Source organism: Coregonus lavaretus (assembly GCF_964263955.1).
Source record: "Coregonus lavaretus genome assembly, contig: HAP1_SCAFFOLD_10091, whole genome shotgun sequence".
Lineage (NCBI taxonomy): Eukaryota > Metazoa > Chordata > Actinopteri > Salmoniformes > Salmonidae > Coregonus > Coregonus lavaretus.
In genome coordinates, this window is record NW_028164127.1 from 1 (window position 1) to 10011 (window position 10011).

At 45.5% G+C, this 10011-nt stretch overlaps 1 protein-coding gene across 1 annotated transcript; it reads left to right on the top strand.

Moving 5' to 3' along the window:
- Positions 1-951: 951 nt before the first annotated feature.
- Positions 952-9822, top strand: LOC311117434 (G protein-coupled receptor kinase 5-like; the record flags this gene model as incomplete). Its single annotated transcript, XM_084192366.1, has 6 exons — positions 952-1142; positions 4708-4745; positions 5129-5218; positions 5641-5849; positions 8981-9118; positions 9685-9822. Coding segments are annotated over 6 exons (804 nt in total), but the record flags the coding sequence as incomplete, so codon positions are not given.
- Positions 9823-10011: the final 189 nt, after the last annotated feature.

The following is a 10011-nucleotide window of genomic DNA, read 5'->3' on the forward strand; positions in this document are numbered from 1 at the left end:
CTCTCCCTCTGTCTCTGTCTGTCCCTGTCTCTCTCTCCCTGTCTCTCTCTGTCTCTCTCTCTCTCTCCCTGTCTCTCTCTGTCTCTCTCTGTCTGTCTCTCTCTGACAGTGTGTGTACATTAAGGAGGTCTGGTTTTGGCTAATGGATTGTTATGAGGGACATCACAGACCACCTTCACACAAACACACACACACCACATCAAGACCCTATGGGAACATGGTGTATGTGTTGCTATAGAGACAGAATGGAGTCTGTTGCATTCTAGCGGTTTCCAAGTGTGTGTCATGCGTTGTGTGTCATTTACAGTGTGTCTATGATCTGTTTTCCATTTTAATGTCATTGCAATGCATGTTGGGACTTCCTGTAGTTGTGAAATCATGTATCAATGCACTCTCTTCTCTCTCTTTCTCCTCCTCCTCCCTCCCCACCCCCCTCCCCCCTCTCCTCCCTCCCTCCCCCCTCCCCTCCTTCTCCCTCCCCTCCTCCTCCCTCCCCTCCCCTCCCTCCCCCCTTTCCTCCCTCCCCTCCTCCTCCCTCCCCTCCTCCCTCCCCTCCCCCCTCCCCCCTCTCCTCCCTCCCCCCTCCCTCCTCCCTCCCTCCCCCCTACCCACCTCCCCTCCCTCCCCCCTCCCCTCCTTCTCCTCCCTCCCTCCCCCTCCCCTCCTTCTCCCTCTCCTCCCTCCCTCCCTCCCCCCTCCCTCCTCCTCCTCCCCCCCTCCCCCTCCCTCCTCCCTCCCTCCCCCCTCCCTCCTCCCTCCCTCCCCCCTACCCACCTCCCCTCCCTCCCCCCTCCCCTCCTCCTCCTCCTCCCTCCCTCCTCCCTCCCACCTCCCCTCCCTCCCCCCTCCCTCCCCCCTCCCTCCCCTCTCCTCCCTCCTCCCTCCCTCCTCCCTCCCTCCCCCTACCCACCTCCCCTCCCTCCCCCCTCCCCTCCTCCTCCCTCCCTCCAGGTTAATTTAACCTATGCGTATGAGACTAAGGATGCTCTGTGTTTGGTACTGACTATAATGAATGGAGGAGACCTGAAGTTTCACATCTATAATATGGGGAACTCTGGCTTTGATGAGCAGAGGGCCGTCTTCTACGCTGCAGAGATCTGCTCTGGGCTAGAAGACCTGCACCGCGAGAGGATAGTCTACAGGTTGGTAATCAACAAATGAATTACTAAACCAACCAACTAATCAATAATTCAATAAATCAATCAACTTTACATTTAGATGTGCATTAAGAGTCACTTACAAAATATATTACAGCAGGGCTGTCCAACCCTGTTCCTGGAGAGATACCCTCCTGTAGGTTTTCGCTCCAACCTCAGTTGTAACAAACCTGATTTAACTTATCAACCAGCTAATTATTAGAATCAGGTTTTCCTTATGAGGGTTGGAGTTAAAACCTACAGGAGGGTATCTCTCCAGGAACAGGGTTGGAATTAAAACCTACAGGAGGGTAGCTCTCCAGGAACAGGGTTGGAATTAAAACCTACAGGAGGGTATCTCTCCAGGAACAGGGTTGGAATTAAAACCTACAGGAGGGTATCTCTCCAGGAACAGGGTTGGAATTAAAACCTACAGGAGGGTAGCTCTCCAGGAACAGGGTTGGAGTTAAAACCTACAGGAGGGTAGCTCTCCAGGAACAGGGTTGGAGTTAAAACCTACAGGAGGGTATCTCTCCAGGAACAGGGTTGGAGTTAAAACCTACAGGAGGGTATCTCTCCAGGAACAGAGTTGGACAGCACTGCATTAAGTAAACACACAAGACAAGTGTATACTTCAAAGTGTACACTGTGCTGAGGCTGCTGATAAATGCACACTGCTAAGCGCATTATTCTGTTTTAAATCAATTTACAAAGATGTTAAGATGACATGTAGAGTATCAGGGTGAAGTGTGTGTGTGTTGCGTGTGTGCGGGCTGCTGATTTAGATGGTTAGCTGATTTAGATGGTTAGCTGATTTAGATGGTTAGCTGATTTAGATGGTTAGCTGATTTAGATGGTTAGATGGTTAGCTGATTTAGATGGTTAGCTGATTTAGATGGTTAGATAGTTAGCTGATTTAGATGGTTAGATTATTTAGATGGTTAGATAGTTAGCTGATTTAGATGGTTAGATGGTTAGCTGATTTAGATGGTTAGCTGATTATATAGTTAGCTGATTTAGATGGTTAGCTGATTTAGATGGTTAGATAGTTAGCTGATTTAGATGGTTAGATGGTTAGCTGGTTTAGATGGTTAGCTGATTTAGATGGTTAGCTGATTAGATAGTTAGCAGATTTAGATAGTTAGCTGATTAGATGGTTAGCTGATTTAGATGGTTAGCTGATTAGATAGTTAGATAGTTAGCTGATTTAGATGGTTAGATGGTTAGCTGATTAGATAGTTAGCTGATTTAGATGGTTAGATAGTTAGCTGATTTAGATGGTTAGCTGATTAGATAGTTAGATAGTTAGCTGATTTAGATGGTTAGATGGTTAGCTGATTAGATAGTTAGCTGATTTAGATGGTTAGATAGTTAGCTGATTTAGATGGTTAGATAGTTAGCTGATTTAGATGGTTAGCTGATTAGATAGTTAGATAGTTAGCTGATTTAGATGGTTAGATGGTTAGCTGATTAGATAGTTAGCTGATTTAGATGGTTAGATAGTTAGCTGATTTAGATGGTTAGCTGATTTAGCTGATTAGATGGTTAGCTGATTTAGATGGTTAGATGGTTAGCTGATTTAGATGGTTAGATAATTAGCTGATTAGATAGTTAGCTGATTTAGGTGGTTAGATGGTTAGCTGATTAGCTAGTTAGCTGATTTAGATGGTTAGATAGTTAGCTGATTTAGATGGTAAGATGGTTAGCTGATTTAGATGGTTAGATGGTTAGCTGATTTAGATGGTTAGATAATTAGCTGATTAGATAGTTAGCTGATTTAGATGGTTAGATGGTTAGCTGATTAGCTAGTTAGCTGATTTAGATGGTTACATAGTTAGCTGATTTAGATGGCTAGATGGTTAGCTGATTAGATGGTTATCTGATTTAGATGGTTAGATGGTTAGCTGATTAGATAGTTAGCTGATTTAGATGGTTAGCTGATTTAGATGGTTAGATAGTTAGCTGATTTAGATGGTTAGATGGTTAGCTGATTTAGATGGTTAGCTGATTTAGATGGTTAGCTGATTAGATAGTTAGCAGATTTAGATAGTTAGCTGATTAGATGGTTAGCTGATTTAGATGGTTAGCTGATTAGATAGTTAGATAGTTAGCTGATTTAGATGGTTAGATGGTTAGCTGATTAGATAGTTAGCTGATTTAGATGGTTAGATAGTTAGCTGATTTAGATGGTTAGCTGATTTAGCTGATTAGATTGTTAGCTGATTTAGATGGTTAGATGGTTAGCTGATTTAGATGGTTAGATAATTAGCTGATTAGATAGTTAGCTGATTTAGGTGGTTAGATGGTTAGCTGATTAGCTAGTTAGCTGATTTAGATGGTTAGATAGTTAGCTGATTTAGATGGTAAGATGGTTAGCTGATTTAGATGGTTAGATGGTTAGCTGATTTAGATGGTTAGATAATTAGCTGATTAGATAGTTAGCTGATTTAGATGGTTAGATGGTTAGCTGATTAGCTAGTTAGCTGATTTAGATGGTTACATAGTTAGCTGATTTAGGTGGTTAGATGGTTAGCTGATTAGCTAGTTAGCTGATTTAGATGGTTAGATAGTTAGCTGATTTAGATGGTAAGATGGTTAGCTGATTTAGATGGTTAGATGGTTAGCTGATTTAGATGGTTAGATAATTAGCTGATTAGATAGTTAGCTGATTTAGATGGTTAGATGGTTAGCTGATTAGCTAGTTAGCTGATTTAGATGGTTACATAGTTAGCTGATTTAGATGGCTAGATGGTTAGCTGATTAGATGGTTATCTGATTTAGATGGTTAGATGGTTAGCTGATTAGATAGTTAGCTGATTTAGATGGTTAGCTGATTTAGATGGTTAGATGGTTAGCTAATTAGATGGTTAGCTGATTAGATGGTTAGCTGATTTAGATGGTTAGATGGTTAGCTAATTAGATGGTTAGCTGATTTAGATGGTTAGATAGTTAGCTGATTTAGATGGTTAGATGATTTCGATTGTTAGATGGTTAGCTGATTTAGATGGTTAGATGGTTAGCTGATTTAGATAGTTAGCTGATTTAGATGGTTAGCTGATTTAGATGGTTAGATAGTTAGCTGATTTAGATGGTTAGATGATTTAGATGGTTAGATGATTTAGATTGTTAGATGGTTAGCTGATTTAGATAGTTAGCTGATTTAGATGGTTAGCTGATTTAGATGGTTAGCTGATTTAGATGGTTAGCTGATTAGATAGTTAGCTGATTTAGATGGTTAGCTGATTTAGATGGTTAGCTGATTAGATAGTTAGCTGATTTAGATGGTTAGCTGATTTAGATGGTTAGATAGTTAGCTAATTTAGATGGTTAGCTGATTTAGATGGTTAGCTGATTAGATGGTTAGCTGATTTAGATGGTTAGCTGATTTAGATGGTTAGCTGATTTAGATGGTTAGCTGATTTAGATGGTTAGCTGATTTAGATGGTTAGCTGATTTAGATGGTTAGCTGATTTAGATGGTTAGCTGATTCAGCTGTGTTAGTGCTGGGCAGGAACAAAAGCATGGTGTTGGATAAATAACTCTGACTTTGTGTATATTTTTTTCTTCTCAGGGACTTAAAACCTGAAAACCTTCTTCTAGATGACCGCGGTAAGCTTGAACCACGTCTTGTCACTGACTTAGCTAATTACAAGCCTTGGTAGTAGCAACTTAAACTAGCTAGCTGCAAGCCTTGGTACTAGCAACTTAAACTAGCTAGCTGCAAGCCTTGGTACTAGCAACTTAAACTAAATGGCTACAAGCCTTGGTACTAGCAACATAAACTAGCTAGCTACAAGCCTTGGTACTAGCAACTTAAACTAGCTAGCTACAAGCCTTGGTACTAGCAACTTAAACTAGCTAGCTATAAGCCTTGGTACTAGCAACTTAAACTAGCTAGCTACACTACCCATAGTGATATTTATAAGCATGTTATTACACTCTTATTCATGTTCATAACCATGTGATAACATTGTTATTCATGTTCTCTCCAGGACACATCCGTATCTCTGACCTGGGACTAGCAGTCCAGATTCCCGACTCAGAGACGATACGAGGGAGAGTGGGTACCGTCGGATACATGGGTACATCCTACCGCACTCTTTCTATCTGTCGCTTTCATTTCCTCTCTCTCTTTCTCTCCCCTTGATTCCTCCTCATCTCTCTGTCTACATACATGGGTACGATATGATCTACCACACTCTTTCATTCTCACTCCCTCTTTTTCTCTCTACCTCCTTTTTCTCTCGCTCATCTTTATCTTTCTTTGTTGTCTCTTTTCCCCTCTCTGGCTCTCTCTCTGGCTCTCTCTCTCTCTCTCTCTCTCTCTCTCTCTCTCTGTCTCTCTCTCTCTCTCTCTCTCTGTCTCTTACTCTCTCTCTCTCTCTGTCTCTCTCTCTCTCTCTCTCTCTCTCTGTCTCTGTCTCTCTCTCTCTCTGTCTCTCTCTCTCTCTCTCTCTCTCTCTCTCCCTCCCCTCTCTCATCTGTCTCTCCCTCTCTCCGTCAGCCCCAGAGGTGATCCAGAATGAGGCCTACTCCTTCAGTCCTGACTGGTGGGGTCTGGGCTGTCTGGTGTTTGAGATGATCCAGGGTCAGTCGCCCTTCCGCCGGCGTAAAGAACGAGTGAAGAGGGAAGAGGTGGACAGACGAGTGCGAGAAGACCCCGAGGAATACTCTGACAAGTTCTCTGAGGAGGCCAAGGATATCTGCAGACAGGTGGGAGGGATGGAAGGCATGTTTAAAGAACACGCACACACACACGCACACGCACACGCACACACACACAAACACAATCTACGGTTAAGTTATGTGTCTCTCCGGGAACGTCATGTGTTCCTCTGCCTGGGTTAGGGATGAAGTGAGGTCACACGTGGTGTGTGTGTGTGTGTTCTGTGCGCAGGTGTGTGTGTGTGTGTTCAGTTTGTGTGTGTGTGTGTGTGTGTGTGTGTGTGTGTGTAGTCAGCATCTCTCCTCTACTGTGTTATCCATGGTGGTTGAGCAGCGGTCATGTTTCAAACCGGTCTGCCACGAGAGCTAATATTTGCTTTAGCCATGAAAGAGCATTTAGAGCACTAGTGTGAAACCTGTGTGTGGTTGTCCACAAATACAATATATATATATATATATATCTCTCCCTCTCTCTCTCTCTCTCTCTCTCTTTCTCTCTGTCTCTCTCAATCAATCAATCAATCAAATGTATTTATAAAGCCCTGTGTACATCAGCAGATGTCACAAAGTGCTATACAGAAACCCAGCCTAAAACCCCAAACAGCAAGCAATGCAGATGTAGAAGCACGGTGGCTAGGAAAAACTCCCAAGAGAGGCAGAAACCTAGGAAGAAACCTAGAGAGGAACCAGGCTCTGAGGGGTGGCCAGTCCCCTTCTGGCTGTGCCGGGTGGAGATTATAACAGTACATGGCCATTAAGGCCAGATTTTTCTCCAAGATGTTCAAACGTTCATAGATGACCAGCAGGGTCAAATAATAATAATCAGTGGTTGTAGAGGTTGCAACAGGTCAGTACATCAGGAGTAAATGTCACTTGGCTTTTCATAGCCTGGCATTTAGAGGTTGAAATAGCAGGTGCGGTAGAGAGAGAGAGAGTTGAAAACAGCAGGTCTGGGACAAGGTAGCACGTCCGGTGAACAGGTCAGGGTTCCATAGCCGCAGGCAGAAGAGTGGAAACTGGAGCAGCAGCACGACCAGGTGGACTGGGGACAGCCAGGAGTCATCAGGCCAGGTAGTCCTGAGGCATGGTCCTAGGGCTCAGGTCCTCCAGGAGGGGAGGGAGAGAGAGAGAGAGAGAGAGAATTAGAGGGAGCATACTTAAATTCACACAGGACACCAGATAAGACAGGAGAATAACACCAGATATAACAGACTGACCCTAACCCCCCCCGGCACATAGACTATTGCAGCATAGATACTGGAGGCTGAGACGGGGGGTCGGGAGACACTGTGGCCCCGTCCGACGATACCCCTGGACAGGGCCAACCAGGCACTCACTCTCTCTGTGTGTTGTACTCTCTACTGGGAGAGAGAAGAGGATGGAGGGGGTGAGGGAGGTGAAGGAGAGAGGGTGAAGGAAGAGGATGGAGGGGGTGAGGGAGGTGAAGGAGAGAGGGTGAAGGAAGAGGATGGAGGGGGTGAGGGAGGTGAAGGAGAGAGGGTGAAGGAAGAGGATGGAGGGGGTGAGGGTGGTAACGGAGAGAGGGTGAAGGAAGAGGATGGAGGGGGTGAGGGTGAGGGTGAGGGTGGTAAAGGAGAGAGAGTGAAGGAGAGAGGGTGAGGGTGAGGGTGAGGGTGGTAAAGGAGAGAGAGTGAAGTACCGTTACTGTTCCAGTGAGACACAGGCCTCTGGGGGGAAGTATTAGGATAGCCATAATGCTGTCAGAAGTTAACTGGAACATTACACTGTGTGTGTGTGTGCGTGTGCGTGTGTGTGTGTGGTTGAGCGTAAAGCGTATCCTACTAGGTTTTTGTATTTATCCCTGTATGTTCTGTCTCATGGTCAGTTATCAACACATGGGTAATACGTCCTAAAGTATCCTATATCATCACCTAGCAATCTTTTCTGCTAGTCTACAGGGACTTTATTACTAATACTACGGTGGAACAGTGGAGACTCCTTATCCTTTTTAGATAAAACTATACTAAATATATTGACGTCACCAAATAATTGATTAAAACGCACTGTTTTGCGATGAAGGTCTACATTAGCCTCAACAGCACTCTGCAGGGAGCACCATGGTGTAGCCGGAGGACAGCTAGCTTCTGTCCTCCTCTGGGTACATTGACTTCAATACAAAACCTAGGAGGCTCATGGTTCTCACCCTCTTCCATAGACTTACACAGTAATTATGACAACTTCCGGAGGATGTCCTCCAGCCCATCAAGAGTTCTTGCAGCATGAACTGGCATGTTGTCCACCAAATTAAAGGATCAGAGAATGAATCTAGTACTGAAAGCAGAAGCTACAGCTAGCTAGCACTGCAGTGTATAAAATATGGTGAGTAGTTGACTCAGAGAGAGAAAGACAATAGTTGAACAGTTTTGAACAAAGTAATTTCTTCCAAAATTAAGGAGAAGCAAGAGAGAGAGCTAGCTATATTTGGTTGTATTTTTTTTTTTTTACTTTCACTTAGCTAGCGAATGCAGCTAGCTAGTTTAGCCTACTCAAACACCTGGCTCAAACAGAGAGGGACGCTATGCTAGCTAGCTGGCTATGGCTATCCAACAGTCTAAATACTAAACTGCTTTCTGACTGTACACTGTACTGCATGATTGTAGTGGTTTTACTAACAGGTTAGTTATAGTAGCTATGTTGACTATGACGTGACAACAATGTAGGCTGTGTGTAGCGGTTGGAAAGGTTTTTCTTCCACTAGGTCACAGACAGCTGATGTGTTGTGCGTTGGAAGTCATCACAAGTGAAGGGAAAAGGTGAGAGGAGAGCGCATAGATTGTTGCGAGAAGGATTTATATATACAATGAGTAAAGGGATCATGCTGTTGGTATGTGGCTGCTATGAAAGTGAACTGTGTTTGCGTGTGATCAGGGGTGTATTCTATCCGCCGATTCAGTTGGAAAAAACTTTTCTTAAATGGAAGCAGACGGAACAAAACGGGGATAAACATACCTGAATTTGTCCAATAGAAACTCTCGTTCTGTTGCAGTCATGTTAGCTCGCCATTAACATTACATGGGGAATATTTAAACAATGCTGTGTAACTGAATGTCTAGAATCAGAGCAATATTCCAAATTCTAAAAGTTGTCCCAACTCTCTAGATACCTGGCTCTGCCTCACACTACTCTTCTAGAACCCTGTGTCACTTCCTCTTCCTCAGCTGCTGGCCAAAGACCCCAAAGCCCGTCTGGGGTGCCAGGGGCGAGGAGGGGTAGAGGTGAAGGCACACACCATCTTCAAGAACATAAACTTCAAACGCCTCGAGGCAGGCATTCTGGAACCCCCCTTCAGTCCTGATGTAAGAACACACACATACACATATATACACACACACACGCACACACGCACACACACACACACACACACACACACACACACACACACACACACACACACACACACACACACACACACACACACACACACACACACACACACACTGGACCTCCCCTTCAGCCTGGATGTAAGGACAAACACACATGAACAGACTCTCTCTTTCCCTCTCTCCCCCCTCCCCCCCTCCCTCCCCCTCTCTCTTTCCCCCTCCCTCCCTCCCTCCCTCCCTCCCTCCCTCCCCCTCTCTCTTTCCCCCTCCCTCCCTCCCTCCCTCCCTCCCTCCCTCCCTCTTTCTCCCTCCCTCCCTCCCTCCCTCCCTCTTTCTCCTCCCTCCCTCCCTCCCTCCCTCCCTCCCTCCCTCCCTCCCTCCCTCCCTCCCTCCCTCCCTCCCTCCCTCTCTTTCTCCCTCCCTCCCTCCCTCCCCTCCCTCCCTCCCTCTCCCTCTCCCTCTCCCTCTCCCTCTCCCTCTCCCTCTCCCTCTCCCTCTCCCCCCCCCCTCCCTCTCCCTCCCTCCCTCCCTCCCTCCAGCCCCGAGCCGTCTATTGTAAAGATGTCCTGGATATAGAACAGTTCTCTACAGTGAAGGGAGTCAACCTGGACCCCACAGATGATGACTTCTACCACAAGTTTGTTACGGGAAGTGTCTCCATACCCTGGCAGAACGAGGTACTGCACCCTACGGTGTGTGTGTGTGTGTGTGTGTGTGTGTGTGTGTGTGTGTGTGCGTCCATCCCTTGGCAGCAGAAGGTACTGCACTCTGGTGAAAACAATGATGTCATCGTTTAGAACAGGGGTGGGCGGTCTTGTCTGCAAAGGGCCAGTGCAGGTTTTTGCTCCAGTCCATTCAGTGACACA